General features: G+C 28.1%; 1 protein-coding gene across 9 annotated transcripts in view; it reads left to right on the top strand.

Annotated features, from left to right (window-relative positions):
• The window catches only part of LOC107438159 (cyclic AMP-dependent transcription factor ATF-1), a 49,755-nt gene that overhangs the window by 9,113 nt on the left and 23,929 nt on the right, over positions 1 to 16,713 (top strand). For 3 of the 9 annotated variants that reach the window (XM_071177872.2, XM_043044972.3, XM_043044971.3), the window contains exon 2: positions 650 to 792. The exons of 2 other annotated variants lie outside the window; for them this stretch is intronic. In XM_071177872.2, coding sequence (XP_071033973.2) covers positions 760 to 792 — 33 coding nt within the window. In that variant the 5' untranslated portion in view covers positions 650 to 759. Of the gene's footprint in view, positions 1 to 649; positions 793 to 12,246; positions 12,349 to 16,713 lie in introns of all 9 variants that reach the window. 4 more of the 9 variants (XM_087157792.1, XM_087157790.1, XM_087157791.1 and 1 more) reach the window with 2 other exon arrangements.

Here is a 16,713-nt window from a genome sequence, read left to right as displayed (position 1 = left end):
CATTTGTAATAACATAATATTTTGCATCTTTAATCAAAAAAATTTGTTAACAGTATACCTATAATAATCTGCTATTAGATCTTGCATTTTTAATATCCTAATTATACAGTATTTTCATGCCATCATGAATATATAAATATTTGCCAACCACTCTTGTATATTTTATACTTAATTTTTTTTTTTTTTTTTTTTTCTGTTTAATGAGCAAGTTTTGAACTGTTTGCTTTACAAAGGGAAAAATAATAATTCTTAGCAAATTTGGTAGATGTAAGTTAATAGTTATTCTGTGTGGATACTGGTATGGGTCAATGGACTTTCTTTAAACTACTCAATAATTTTTTGGTTCTTTCTTTGTATTCTCAATATTTATAATTATTTCAAACCAGGCCTTATTTAGGCTTATCACAATTAAAATTGAAAAAAATCCAACTTCACTCGGAATTAAAATTATATTGGTTAAAACATTCTTTTAATATTATAATTTGACACATTATTGCTAATGCTTTTACTGCTAAAGATCTTAAATATCATTAAAAAAAACTATTTTCTGATTGTGTTAAACGATTTTACTAATTATTGAAATCAAAAATAAAAATCTCATTTTTAAGTGTTTTGTTATTTGCATAGTAATTAGTTGATTTTTAACTAGGTACCCTAATTAAATCTGTTCCAAAAGGAGGTTAAATGCGTTAAATTTTGGTTGCCTGTCGAAACCAAGAAATCATTGGCATTTTTTCCAATCTGGATTCTGCTGGTGAAATGACTGTAACTAAGGCCAAGTATTATTTAGAGGCATGTAATGATCAGATTTTTTATTTGCTTTTAAATTCTTTATTAGAATAAATAAATATTTATTTTTAAAAAGTATTATATTTTAATATTCAAATTTTAAGTAATCTCCTTATTTTAATTTGCTTTCTAATATTTGTTCATAATGTATTTATATGGTATAAAAATAACATTTCCCCCTTTGTTAAAGTTGAAAGTAATATTTCATATCAGTAAATTAATTTTTTAATGTTTATTAATGTTATATGCAATACATTTTCTTGTGTGAAAAATTTACTATTATAATCAAGGATAAAAATCTAACAAAGAGGCGAAAGACTAGCAAAGCGGCGGAATGAACACTTTTTAAAATGGGGTAGAGTTACACATTAGTAACTATCTTAAGATTTTAAAGATTTCTACAAACTCAATATTTTTATCGCAATTTTCTTTCAATAGTTTTTCAAACACCAGTGTCAAGTACTGCAAAATTAACCTTAAAAATAATTATCTTTATCTCATTTTTAAAATTATTTTTTATTGTTAAGACCAATATGCTTAGTTTATACTGACTTGCTCATGTTTTCAACCACAATTAAAAAGACAGTCTAATAATAGTTATTTGTTAATTTTTTTAATATTAAATTTTTTATTTCTTTAAAATATGTTTATTGAAAAACACTTCATTGTTATATGATTAATTTGGTTTAAAAAAGGAACGTTTTATAAATGAGAAAAATGAATCAAATTTAGAGGCATCTTAATTTTAACTAGCATCTTAATTTTGTTTCCCTTTGAACGCGAAACATTTTAAAATAATCGTTTTAACCTAGGCCGAACACATTGGCATAAACAACGAATTGACATTTAATTATAAAAAAAGTCGAAATTTTTTAAGCGATTAGAATAAAAAGCGTTCCTAAATAATATTTACAACTGCATAATAAATAAGGTGTAGACTTCAGATGTCTTTATAGGAAATGGTTATACCAAACTACCCGTTTTGACGTCCGAGATAAAATCAAAAGTAAATAATAAATCGTTATTAACACTATGAAAAATAGAACACTTTCCTATAAATAAAATAGAATAAAAATATGATTAGTTACTAATTAAGAAAGTCCATCCTTATTTCTTTATAATGATAATATGAAGGGTGTAGACTTAACTTTTTTGAGTGGAAAATAGAAAGATACTGCTTTCCTGAAAGCAGATATATTTCAGCCCTTCTATAAAACGGCAAATTTTTCGATTGTTTTTTACCCAAAAATCGTGTTTAAAATAGTCTTTGCGCCTTATAGAGGGCTAATGTGAGACAAATTGAAATGACTTAATTTTATAAATTAATAAATCCGGTTTGTTGTTTTAAAAGAAATATATATCTTGACTTTTCTATATATTACAAAGATACATTTAAAATAGGGGGAGAAAAAGATTCACAAATAATGTACTTTCAATATTTTGTTAGTTTTTTTTTTTTTTTTTTTTTTTTTTTTTTTTTTTTTTGCCTGAAAAACTTAATTTAAGACTGAAAATCAATCAATAATTAAGTTGTACTACAGAGTATTTAGCTATTAAATTTTTGTCCATGCTTACAGACTATGAAAGTCAAGTTTGGTTGCTTGAGGCTAAATATCAGACGCGGTTTTCATTTTTATAATTATTTTTTAAATTAACATTCTTTTCTTTATTTATGGAAAAAAAAAAAAAAGCATCGATGAAATTACTTTTTTTATTTTATTTTCCACGGCCCCAGATTAAAAAAATAAAATTAATGTTTTAATTTTTTGTTTCTTATTAGTCTTGATTAAAAACCTACTCTTAAATGCATAAAAGAAGAAAAATTCCCAATTAAATTAAATCCAAACAGGCTCTTTTTTTAAAAAAAAAAAGAAAATAATATAGTGCTAATTTTTTTTTTAATCATAAAAACATTAACGCATATTTAATTTTCTAGTAATTATTTACTTAAAATCATTTCCTAAAATGAGACTATTTTTTCTTATTTATTCTCTTTTAAAACCTAGTTAAAAATAAGTTAAAGTAAGAATAATTTATTTCTCTCATTTAGTGAATTTTTCTTAAATTTTGCCAATCTGTCACGGTATAGACTCGTGACATATGTCTAAAAATCTATTTAAAAAAATAAACTGAAATTTTTCTGTTAAAGCAATAAAAACGGGGCTCGTTTGATATAGATTTCTCAGTTTTTTACAACTTGATAAATCAAAAAGTAATGGTCACTCATATTGGTCACGTTCATTGGAATACAATTTTTTATTTTTCAAAATTGCTGATTGCAGTTTTAATTTATGTCTGTCCCTTTACATTGAAGAGTTAAAAAAATACCTGTATTAGTCCTCGTTTTAATTTATCTCAGATTATTTACCTTTTTATTTAATATTCAAATTCGTTAGAGGCAATTTTTTCTGAACTTAATAATATATATGTAAATTGGTTGTACTTTTTTCCTCCTTTGTTCTAAAGATCATAAGTTCTTAAGAAAAGAAAGTAAATCTTTGAAATCAATCATAAAGAAAATAAGTTTTTGCTATAATTTTTTATTATTGCGAAAACATCGAATATTTGTATTTTTCCTTAATTATTTCTTTCAAATTGTTTGCTAAAGCATTTGCATTTTTTTTTCAATTAAATATGCTTCTTATAAATATACTTTTCAAACCTCTTATAAGATTGAAGTGTATAAAAAACTGTCTGCTTATTTTATCCTTTAGTATGTAGTTTTTATGAGTATTCTAGCAAACTCGTGACTTATTTCGAAAAATTGATTTAAAATTTTAAAAAAAAAAAAAAAAAATCTGCTGAAAACCAGTAAACACTAAATTTGTTGTAAACAAGTTTCATCAATTTTTTGTGCTTAAAATTGTTTAAATTATCTAGCATGTAATTCTGTTTCCTGAAAAAAGAGTGCAATTTAATATTTTATTTTTTTTTTCCTTTTTGTGGCAACACTTGACTTTGAACTCATATTAAATAGACATATGGTTGTTGTTTTTCGCTCACTGTGAGCTTCTTTTTTTTTATTAAATATAATGAGCCTAAAAATAAAATAAATCCTAGAAACCATGAAATAGGCATTATTTCTGAGAATTCAGCTGAATAATTATGACGAATTTTTTGAAAACTATTTTGATTTGAACTTTTCTCAATAATTTTTTAAGGGGGGGGGGATAACAGAAGTTAGTTATTCGTTAACACGTTAAACGCGGGTGTAGGAGCAATTTTATTGATGTAGGTATCATCCAGACGGTTGATTTTAAATTTCTTTGTGTTTAACATTGTAGTATGACACATTTTTACAAATGATTCTATTCGTTATTTATAATAACGTTAATCAACGCAGCTTCTAATTTATATTCATTAAATCAAAGCTCTGTCGCTGAGTTATTTAATTTTTGCATTTGCAAGTATCCACCTAGTCTAGATAATTGTTTATATCATCGAATCTTGTAACGGAAATGATTTTCCATACTACATTTTATGCTTGCTTTAATTTTTTGCTGTTTTTCCACTAATCAAGACTATTTTTCATGAATTTCGCCTTGAGAGAATTTACTTTTAAGATGAAGTGGGTAGTATAAGTTGATTAAATCAGCTGAGATAACGCATGTTCCCGCATTTATTTGCAATTGGCGACAGGTGCTCTCCAAATGGAAGGCAAGTGTTCTAACTGAACTTCCAAAATTTGCTTTTCTTTTAACAAGAACGAGCAGAATGTAGATGGTGGCTTGGTATTCTTTCATTAGTTAAAAATTGAGAACTTTAACAAATTAATTACAAGTGATCCTTCTGTTTCAAAACACGGATTGTTTTAGAAATTATTGGTTTCATGACGTAACGAAGTCCAATGGACAAGGGAAAGCTACTTTCTTTTACGAAAACAAATGATTTTTAAATTGTTTAAAAATATATTATTAAGGCTTGTAACACTTTTTTGAATTAGCGTATTAATAACCCGGTCCATGCGGATTCTTTACAAGTTATTATTTTTCAATTTTCTTAGATTTCTGATTTTCTAAATATAAAATATTCATTTTTTTGTTCTATTCAGCTGAGCAATTATCGTTTTAAAAAAATGATGTTGAGGCTTCAAACTCATTCACTGATTAGTTAGTCGGTTGTTAGACAGTTTTATAAGCTGTTCCTTTCTCTGTTTCTTTTTAAACAAGTTGTTTCTAAAAATAGTTTTGTATATTCTATTACAAGGATAAAGGATATTCTTTATGTATAAGCCTTAGTCTCCGAGAAGGCTTGAAACCGACCGCTTTCCTCCTTTTTTTAAAGCACTGCTTTTCAACTCGTCCAGTGCTGCAGCCCCCCCCCCTCCAATAAAAAACGCTAACAAACTAAATCTATTCAACGCTCGTCAACAGAAATTTTTGATTTAATTATTATTTTTTCTTTTCAGAAATCAGTTCTCCAAATTCGTTTCTCAGTCCAGCATATAAATCGAACATGCTTTAATCAGTTACGAAGCATTCGCCTCCCCCCCCCCAAATTTTATAGACGGAAAATGTTTTCTTTTACCGTTTCCCTAAAGGCATTTTTTGAAATCCGGAGTTATCCTTTTTAATAAAAGATTACTATGAAATAAATAGTATTGTGTCTTAACAAGGCCGTCCTCGTGTAAGGAATTTCAACTTATTCAATAAAATAGATTTTAAAAATCATTCAATTGCATTATAACTTTCTCCTTTATAGTTTTCTGATTAAATTTTTCCCGCCCCTTATTAAAGAACGATTGTACTTGTTAACCTATTTTAATCCTGGCAACAGTCTAATACTTCAATTGAGATAATTGTAATCGTTTTCTGTTTAGTCTCTGATTGCGCATTCGAGTTGCTGCTTAGAAAAGTCTGTATTTTAACTTCAAAGAAAGTGAATCAAGGAAAGAAAAACTCGCTTCTGTGCTCTTTAAGTGATTCATTGTTTTTGTAGAGGCAGAGCTTTGCGTGACGTCAGCAAAATTTCCTCCTAAAGCGTCACGTGCTCTTACTTTTTTAACTATGACCTCATTTTCATTACCAGAAGGAAAATGAGAATATGTGCCACTTCATTGCTTATTCTTAACACTTTCGCTTATTCCGACTTTTTTTTTCTTCCATAAATTTATTTGCATTTATTTATTTCGTGAACTTTTAAACGGGCATAAAAGGGAATTGTTTCACAAGTCAAATTTATTTTTCACTTGTCATCCGATTCCTTTACGTTAGTTGGCAATGCTTTCTTGATTTTTACTTAATTCTACTTTCTTTTTCAATTAAATTGTTTTAAAAAAAGACAGTTTTATGGGGTGGGTAAGCCCATTTTTCGAGTGGAAAAAAGATATTTGTATTGGGTCCTGTTTAAACAAAACCTTAAAAATATATATATATCTAAAACCAGGCCAAGGTTTCTTCCAACCCATTTCCAATAAAGCATTCATGAACGCTTTATAACTTGAATTCTCAACGTTCGATCCCTCCTAATTTTCAAAGTTCGTAGCTGTCCTGATTTTCCTGATGCAAAATATATTGTATAGATTTTTAGCTTTTTCTTCCGGATGTTTTTTTTTTTTTTATTTTAACGTGTGTTCAGAACGTCATATTTTTTACTATTATAAATGCGGACTATAAAATAATTGAAATTGATTTGAAGAATCAAAAGATCTGGATTTCGATTTATTCAAATTTAGGGATCATCCATCAGTTTATATACACATTTTGCAGACTTGAATCGTTGTTTCAAACTTTTTTGGAATTATTTTGACATTTTAGTAGAAATTCATTATTAATTTTACGAGGAACATGCCGTATCAAATCTTTATAGTGTGGGGTTTTGTAATTTTCACAATTCGTTTCTTTGATCATTTTAAAAAAAATTCCAATCAACATTCCAGTGATAGTGAATTTTTAAATGGTGAATTGAAGAGTCGTCCACTGTATTACTTTTTTGCAAAAATATTAAGTGATATGTTTACTGTGTTTTCATTTCGATATAGCAATAACCCTATTTTAAAATTATTTGTTTGAGGAAGTTTTAAACTGGCAGATTTTAATTAAATATTGATATGAAGAAATGTTTCTAATCGGTACTAGTTATTTATAAATTTTTTTAGTACAACAGTACTATAAAAATTTCTTATATTTTAATCTCAAACAGTGCTCCCTTAATAGCATTATGCTAGAAACTGTTACAACTTAGCAAAGTAATTTTAATATTAAAAATAGCATATATTTTTTATTCTTTTTTGCAGTAAATTTTTTTTTTAATGTCCTGCCTACTCTACGGGATTTTCAAGTAAGACTACTTGATTTTGCCAAATTCTACTAGTTTAATAAAAATTCTCCTGGTTTTTGTACACTTCAGAAAATCCCCTAAACTTGAGTTTCCTTAAGAAATCCCTATTAAAATAAAATTTTTGCACAGATTATTGCTTGCTGGAATATTTAAATTAGTGTTACCAATATATAATGAAGTGAGCCGCATTTATTAAAATCAGTTAACTAACTTTTATGAATTAAATACCTATTACTATTCAAAATTAAGAGTAAACATAATCAGGGGTCTGTCCAGACATTTTGTGAAAGATTCGTTCTTGTAAAATTGTGAAAAAATTACTCATAATTTGTGAACATAATATAAACGTTAAGTCACCTTACTACCAGGGTTCTGCTTTTGTGAATTTGTGCAAATAGGGTCACTTATTGCAAAAAAAACTTTTTCAAGGAGTTTTTAAATTGTAAAGACATACAAGATTATGCTCAACACTGTAAAATTATAATTAAAAAAATTAAATTTTAAAAAATAAACAGCAATTGCTGCTACTAAATTAAGAGATGCAACATACAAATATTTGGTATTTAGCCTATACTGCTGAACGCTGATTATTCATTTCGGACGAATAAAGGAAGAAGCGTCTGCCGAAAACAAAATTTAGTTCGTTTACGTCTATCTTTCTTCCCCCCCCCCCCTTCCTGGTAAGAGTATATTCGATTAACAAAACAATAATGAATATAAACAAATTTGTGAAGGGTCCGTTTTTATGAAAAGATATTTTGTGAAGGGTCCGTTAACGGACCCAAATTTCTTCTAAACAGACCCCTGATAATACATAACATTTTAAGTTCATTTAATGTTAACTATAACTGGAAAATATTGCAGTTCTTTTATTTTGATCTCTCAAATTCCTTAAGTGTGAAATATTTAGTACATGTTGTAACAATTATCAAGAAATTTATATTATTTCGTAGAACCTAATGGATTTTTCTCTATCCATGTTGACTTTTTATGTCTGTCTCTCTCTATATATATTTATACCAAGCTTTTAAATCTAAATTTTAGATCATTGAAGACCGAAAGAAAAACCAGTTGGTATTTTTTTATAGTTATTCCAACAATGATTCATACTTTAAAATTTGAATCACTCCGTGCTTAATATATTGTTGCCATAAAACTTTAGGGCATAAATACAATCTTCGTTTTTTTATTACACACATTTGAGGCTGAGACAGCTGAAAAAAATTTCTGAAGGACTACGTACCTGCAAAAACAGTTTAAATTGATAAAAAACCCTTGCATATCTGATATTAGCTCGTTTTATCTTTTGTTTGATAACTAACAGCAGTCTTTCATTTCTCTCATTTATTTATTTAGTTTTTTTTTCAGCCCTACGATAACGACGGGGAAAAAAATTGTTTGCTAACAAAAATTTCTTAGAGTTGGTGGCAATTGCGTTATTTTTAGTTCACTAATATCAATTTTCGAAACACATTTTTGAAGTTCGACCTTTTGTCCTAATTTAAATTGAACTCGTAATGCATGGTGATTATAAAATAACCTAGTCAAAATATGATCACCTCGAAAGCCTAGCATTCAAAAGAATGTAATTGTTTTTAGACATAGTGCTCAACAATAAATATTAAAAATAATTTTCCAGCTCTTACGGTTACGGTGATAGGATTTGAAAATTTTCAAATGAATGGAAACTTAATCATAGTTAAAAACTGAAAACGGAATTTAAAAGATTTGACTTGAAAAACAGCGGCGTTAGGCGGAGATAATGAAAAGAGTATTTTATAAATTTTCAGTGCGTTAGCAATTCTATAGCTACGAGCTGTAAGGATAAGGGAAAGAAACTGATTTGCATCTTGCACTTTTCATCTTTCCACTGTCGAATATTTTTAGAAATACATTTTTAGGGGCATTGATTTTTACATTAATTTGAAAAAGACTTGATTTATCATAGTCGCTTATTCTTTTAAAATACACAGCACTCTCTCAAAAAAAAATTATAAAAGTAGTTCAAAATTGATTGCGATTCCAGAACCTCGCAGTTTGCATTGAGTAATAAGAATTGGCAATTTAACAGCAATATTAAAAATTAAGGAACTTTTTACTATTTTGATTGGCACACCTGCTAATACGCTGATTCGCACATTCACTAATACCCCGAATTGTGTACTCGCATTAATTCGCTTTAATGCATATAAAATGAACAGGTGTAAAATATCTATTGAATCATCTTGATATTGATGATAGTTAAATAGTGTTTCCCAAACGTATGACTTTTGTGTACCCTTTCTAAATTTTTTCGTAACGCTGTGTACCACTCGTAAAAAAAAATTTATACGTATTTTTTACTATAAAAAAAATTGCACTGAAGTTAAAAATCACAACTGGCTGTTGATACCACTAATTATTAACTGTTAACTCTGCAAGAAATAGCCAAAAGAAAAATACGGAATCATAAATTTTCATGACTAGCTTTGTTTTTAAATAAATTTTTTTGAAATTTGCTTTTGTTGCGAGATATTTCGAATATGAACGCATACCCCCACTAAACTGTTCCCTTACCCCTGGGGGCACGCGTACCCCACTTTGGGAAACACTGGATTATAGTATGAAAAAAAATTGTATAAAAAAAAAAAAAAAATGAATAATCGTCATAATAACGATAGATATTTAATGACGTTGACTACGATCATGATTCTTTCCCTCGAAACTAAAGCAGTTTTAGGAATCTATAATAACTAACGAGTATTTTATAAATTTAAAATAAATTAATTTAAACTAGAGGGGGGGATAGGCGTTTTATTATTAAATTTTAACCTCGTATGTTCTTATAATTAAGTAGTAATCTGAATCACAGAGATAATTATCTCAGTTACAAGTTGTATCGCTGTCATTTTTTTTTTTTTTTTTTCTTCCTTATGCCTAAATGCAGATCGTATGTTTTCAATGTTTCTTATTCTAAGAGGTAGCTGAATTTTTTATCTGATTATCAATCGATATCTCATTCGTTCAAATATTACTAATTCTTTTCTGGGAAAAGGTAATTCCAATGTGTGATACTAAATGGGCGAAAGAAAAATAATCCGATATCATTTTTTTTTTCTTTCTAAATTTACTTATTTTTGTTTATAATGGGTGTCTTATCTTGTTGAAAATGATAAGAAATAGCAAAAATAGTTGAATTCTCGCCCATTTTTAGTCATTATGTAGAAAATAGTTGAATTCGTATAATAGATAAGTAAGCTTTAAATTGGACCTTCATAACTAAACAAAATTTCAAGTCTCATCGACTCAAAGGGTTCAAAAGACCCAACTTCTTCATTTATTTCATAATAAGTTTTGTAAAAACTATGCAATGTTTCACGCTCCCTTAATACTGGTTATTATGGGATTGATTTAATTTCCTAACAATTTTCTCTCAATACTCTACACTTCATTATAACTAATTTTATCTAATAAAGCAGATAACATAATAAGGTACACAAACATAAGATTACTTTATTTTTGATGAGGTAGAATATGGGAAATGTTTAACATAACATATTGTACATATTATGGTGTAAATATTTATGATGTTATTCTTAATTTTATAAAACAAACACTGTAAAAGTAATGCATAAACGGCCCGCGATGCCTTTTTTTTGTGGCCCGTGAACTAAAATATATTAGTTGTCATTTTTTGCTGACAATCTTCCTAAAAAATCTATATGGGTTTAAAATACTTTCCTTCGTTAAAAAGAGAAAGAAAAAAAAACCTTATTTCTTCGTTTCTGTGAAATTTAATATACCAACGGTACAGAAAAAAAATTTCTCATCCAAGAAAATATTTATTATTATTTGTAATTCAATATTTTTGTTTCGTCCAACTTGATAAAAATCTGACAGTAATATACAAACATTAAAGAGTCCTATGTAAAATGGCTGGTATTTGACTGGGTATTTTTAATTGCGGCCCCCGGCCTCATGTAATTTAGAAACCCCTGTTTTAGAATAGAATGGATAGAATATAACTTTCGAACGAATATATTCTATCCTTTAGCTTTTTCAACAGCTGTAACTTTCTCTTCCACTTAAACGTGTCTCTGCCGGCTGCTCTACGGAGAACGAGAAAATAGACAGAAAAAAAAAGGGAGCTCTTTATTCAAGAGTACTGTAGAATTCTTGCCAGTCTAAATATATACGGCTTCCAATATAGCCTGAGCGCGGTCCACTGCCTTCTTGCTTTTAAAACCGATCTCAGCGTCACTGGATTTGGAAATGACGCAAAATCAGTTTTTCACTTAAGTTTCTTTTGAGATGGGCGTCGTGGGCAGCTCTTGACTTATTGGGACAGTATCCTTTCTGCGTAGGATTTAGTTTCATGTTAGAACAGATTTTTTTTTTAAATTCACAACTATTTATCATCATCTACTTAGCGTTCATAGATTTTTTAAAAATATTTTCAGTACTAATATAAACCTCATTGATCGTTACAGATCATTTTAACTGCAAATAATCCTAGACTAACGGAAAAAAACAATGTAGGTGCAGATCTCCAGTGAAGCAAGCATGTTGTTTTTTCAATTTCGCTGCCGTAAATTTGGGTGTGACACAAGTGCTAATTGATTTTATATTTTTTTACCGTCGTTAAACAACCGACCCAATTTTGAGTTTGCGGCTACCTATGTTCATCTTTCTAGCCCTGTAATTTTGAACCCGATCCAGAGGCCAAGGGAACTCTTGGATCAAGTATTGGGGGAAATTTGCCTTCGTAGAGGACTTTCTTATATGAAACTGACTCTCATTAGCGTTACGTGGAAAGGAAAACCACGAGAACTTCCCATTGTTAGCCTGACGGCTAAGGGGACTCTAACCCATGTTACGCCTTTCCTTTAAGAATTATTAATAAAACCGCATTTAACCTATCCTGTACCAATGAAGCATCCAACTTAAGTGACTATCATGCGCTGCACGCAATCCGCAACGAATAAAAAAAAGATGTTTAACCATTAATAGTAGAATTTAGTTATTAGAATTTTTCCTATTTAGATGTTTCTATAATTTAATATTAATGTTGTTGTTCTTTTTTTGTAGAAGTATACACTTTGTCAAAATATGTCATTTTTTGACAAATTTTTTTTTCACAATATGACGTGTCGTTAGGAAAATTTCAAGTTATTTTTTTTTATGTAATTTCAAACACAGAAAAGAAATCCACTGATGTAGCTGCCGGGGAGCCAGAGGGAGCATCTGTACCAGGGCGCAGCTTTAGAGGGGCACCAAACTTATGAAAAAATGAATTCTTGGGTAAAATGTTGTTCACTTTTAATTATCTTAAGTTTCTTCTCCTAATTAATTGTTCCATAACTTTTTCAAATATGTTTATAATTTACGTTATGATTGAACACCCTCCCTCCAGAATATCATATTTTTTTTTATAAAGTCATATATATATATATATATATATATATATATATATATATATATATTTTCCAAATTGGCGACATATTGACTGAAAAATGTCTTTAAGAAAATTTTTATTCAATCAAAAGTTGAAACTATCTAAAACATAAAATAGACCTCAAAAGTCCCATTTTTAGTCCTGCACCAAATTATAAGAAGACGCAAAAACTGAGTTTGTTCGCTGCTGTTGAAGAAATGCAAGATTTTCGGCTGATGTGAGAATTTAAAAAAAATACAAGCCTGAATTTAAACATAAAGAAACCATAGTTACGCCAAATATGACCTGTTGTTCGAGAAATTACAAATTAGGTATAGTGAATAAAATTAAAATCACGCTTAACAATTGAAACAGGTATTTAACAAGCAGGTGTTATCGAAAACGTTGAAATTGCCGAAGTATCAAACTAGTCTCAACTGATTGTTGAAGTTCAAAATTATAAAGCTTATAAGAATGTTAAATATTTTATACCTATTTATAAATTCATTCCAGGGCCGCTCGGTGACCCTGAGAACTCGCTTTATTTTATCTGCAACCGAGGAGAGCTTGTCTTTTGCAATATGCAGTGTACATTTATTTAGAGAGCTGTTCTATTGCTCAAGTCTTGTTTTCGTACTTATTATTTTTCTATTTTTTAATTATCCGCTCGGTGGATAAATATTTATCTTATTTTTTATCTTAATAAAAACCCATCATTGATTATTATTAATTTCTTTAAAAAAAAACATTTGTTTCCAGCCATAAGTTTTATTTATTTATTATTACAATGAACTCTCGCTATATCAATAATGTTTTGTAGTCGCGACGAACTTGCGTATGAATTAATGTTATCCACCTTTCAATATTGTGATATTCTCTGAAGCAATAAGCCCCTGTAAAATGATTTTTTTCCTTCAAATTTCAATCCTATTTTGCCATTTTGTTCAGTCTTTTCTGACAAGAGAAGTCTCACCGCTATGAATGGCTTTTGTATTCAGATTTCAATACCCTATCCTTGATGTTCTTAGACCACCCCAAGACCTTCCATTCTTAGAATTGTTTCCCAGATGTAACATACCTATCTGATTTCATATTTAACCATAATTACCACTCTGCAAATTAAATTTTTATATAATACAGGACTGATTGTGCTTCGGAAGAAATCCGGATTTCCGGATTTTTCGCTAACAGTGATCCGGAAGTTTCCGAAAATCAAATTTTCGAAAGTGGAACTAAAAAACACAGTTTATTTTATTTGTTTGTAAGGGAGAGCCAGAGAGATACTTTATAAGCTTACATTCCTGATTAATATTCATTTTTTATCAGTAAATAGTTGTTATGATCATAAAATCAAGAAAGAAAGACATATTTGTAAATTTTAATTACTTTTTCTGGTCATCATAGATATGTGTAAATGGTATAGGTGTGTGTAAAATTTTAAATATGTTTCAAGTAAACTAAGAAATATTGAGAAAAGGAGATAAACCTTGTTTAAATTTTTTTTTGCTAACTTTTCAATTTAAACTGTTTTTTTTTTTTTTTTTTTTGTTTTTTTTTTAACTCAAGAAATTTCCGGAATTTCGATTTGGGCTCACAATCACCCCTGTATAATATATAAATAGATTTATATTTAATGCATCTATAACATTAAAAAAATCTTATTGTGTCCCTAAAGTATGTAGACCCGCGATATAATAATATATCCCCCTACAACAATATATTTATTTGGTTCCCAAAATATTGTTGTAGTGAGGTTTTACTGTATTATTATTTATTTATTGTGTTTGCAGATATTGAGTCAAAACACTCACTTTCGATTTTTTTTTTAATCGTTAAATATTTGAGTCACTAAGTATACGGATTTTCTACGTTCACATTTTTTATTCCCGCTTTTTTTAACCATTTGCTTCAAATTAAATCACTTTTTCCGCCGAAGTTAAAAACAAATGAATAATAAATTTATCGCGTCAAAAAGATAAGAAATATTCAATGTGCGATCTCTCTCTATTTAGAATTTACGAACTAACTGCGAAAGTAATCTCTTTTGGTATTTAAAAGATATTTCTCTCTACATAATTACTATAAACTTACATTTTCTAATTACCAGAAAAAAAGTAGAGAGAAATTGAAGTGAAACAGTAAATGGGCGAATCAGTTTAATTACTGAATTAAATAATTCAATCTAAAGACCATTATCTTTTCCCTTTTTTTATATTATTTTTAATTTGATCTTAAATTGTAAAATCTTGTTTAGATTAAATTACGATCGATAAAATAATCACTTTTTGGATTGTAAAATGAGGTATGTATAAGGCAGCATCTTGTACATAATTTAAAAACTTATCTGACTTAATTAGAAAGCATTTTCAATGAGTAATGAGAATAAATTATTCAGTTATCTGTATTTTAAGAGTTTCCTTCATACAGAAAATGAATTCTTCGCCCCCCCCCCCTTGTAGATCTACTGAGATTTATATGAACTCAAATTTTTTATTAAGTAAATAATTTAAAGTAATTATAATGTAAGTTTTTTCTAAATTATTTTTTAAAAATATTAACAACTTTGAAGTTTGGTAACTCGATTCATCCCTTGGAAGAAAAGCTATTTAAAAATATTATTATTATTTTTTTTAAGGAAATTTGCGTTTATGAAGTTTTCCGTAAGTTAATTTGACGGAAGTCTATTCTCTATAATGGTATCTTTAACAATCGAAAACATCCTTCAACTCGACATATTTATTTCTCCCATAGTAACAGGTGTTTATAATTGTCACTTTCTTTAGTCGTTCTGTTTTCCCCCAGTTTTAATAATTAACTGATGACTGCCTGTTATGCAGTTAGACATCTTCCGCTTACATCATTTTTTTATTTTTGCATTTTTCATTAAAGTTTTTAAAAACTTTCTTAGGGTAACTGGATACCAACCATCTAAAGTTTCCAGTTAAACCTATCAGAAAAAGGCATATTTAAAAAAAAAATGTAAATCGATTTTAATGCAATTTTTCGTACACGGTGAAGAAATGCGAAAGACATTATCAGGGGTATGTCTGTCTAGGTTTTTCTGAGAGGTACCTATTTTGTGAAAATCAACACAAAAATAAAATTTTAAGAAAAAGTATTTTGTGATTTCCTAAAGTTATTAAATTTGGCATGGACAGACCCCTGGTTATATATTGAACATACAGGCATAAAATTTCGTCATCTATAATCTATTAACTTCATGTCCCCCTCCCAACTAAAAACTAATTTTTATTCTAATCCTGCCATTTAAAAACTGTCCAAAAAAATTATAATTTTGGAAAATATTATTAATTTGCTGCATAGTTTTATTTTTAGCTATGAGTTTAATAGTGGAGTCTAAACTATATGAATCGTTACTGTGGAAACAAACCTGTCCTATACAATACAAGTGCAATAGAAAAAACAACATAGCTCCCCAATTGATTTCTAGAAAGGCTCCAGCTACTTTCTTTTCCTTAAGTATACTATAAACGCTAATATATATATATATATATATATATATATATATATATATATATATATATATATATATATATATATATATATATATACATAGCTGATATAAAAATTTCAAATTTATGAACATAAAATTTTTTATTTTGTATCGCTTACGTTAATTTTTTCTTATGCACTGCAGTCATTGCTTTTAACCAGCTGTGTGAACTTTGAATTTTACGATTTTTGACTGAAACGAAAAATATTTTGTTGTATTCTAATATAAATCACAAGCTTTAAAATGTGATTTCCTTCTTGCTCAAATTATCTGTATGATATTGCTTTTTTTTTTCTTTTCTTTTTTTTACTTTAAAATAACTCAATGAAATTTACCTATAGACTTATGAACACGGGTGTTTTCCTGCAAAACAAACTGAGGATATACCGTTTTTTTTCCCGTTTAAATTTTTCAAAAATTTAAATTTTAATCATTTGATCAAACTTTTATTTTGCAATAATCAATAGATATTTTATTGATATTTTAAACATTTTACAGTTGTAAATATTCAAATTAAATTGACTACTTAGTTATCACTCAATTCAAAATGAGCTTTGGTTTTGAAAGAATTTCAGCTAGAGGAGGCAAGAAAATTTTCTGATTCGTACAAGTGAAAATGGTTGAGAACTTAAAAAAACGATTGTTAATAATAAAATTTAAATATTTTTCCAACCGACTCATTGATTACAACTATTCAAAAAATATGCTTATTTCCTTT

The sequence above is a fragment of the Parasteatoda tepidariorum genome, chromosome 2 (genome assembly GCF_982258835.1).
Source record: "Parasteatoda tepidariorum strain Cologne lab strain chromosome 2, Ptep-v5.0, whole genome shotgun sequence".
Taxonomy (NCBI): domain Eukaryota; kingdom Metazoa; phylum Arthropoda; class Arachnida; order Araneae; family Theridiidae; genus Parasteatoda; species Parasteatoda tepidariorum.
The sequence above is the reverse complement of the archived record's forward strand: the minus strand, read 5'-3'. Positions and strand labels throughout refer to the sequence as shown.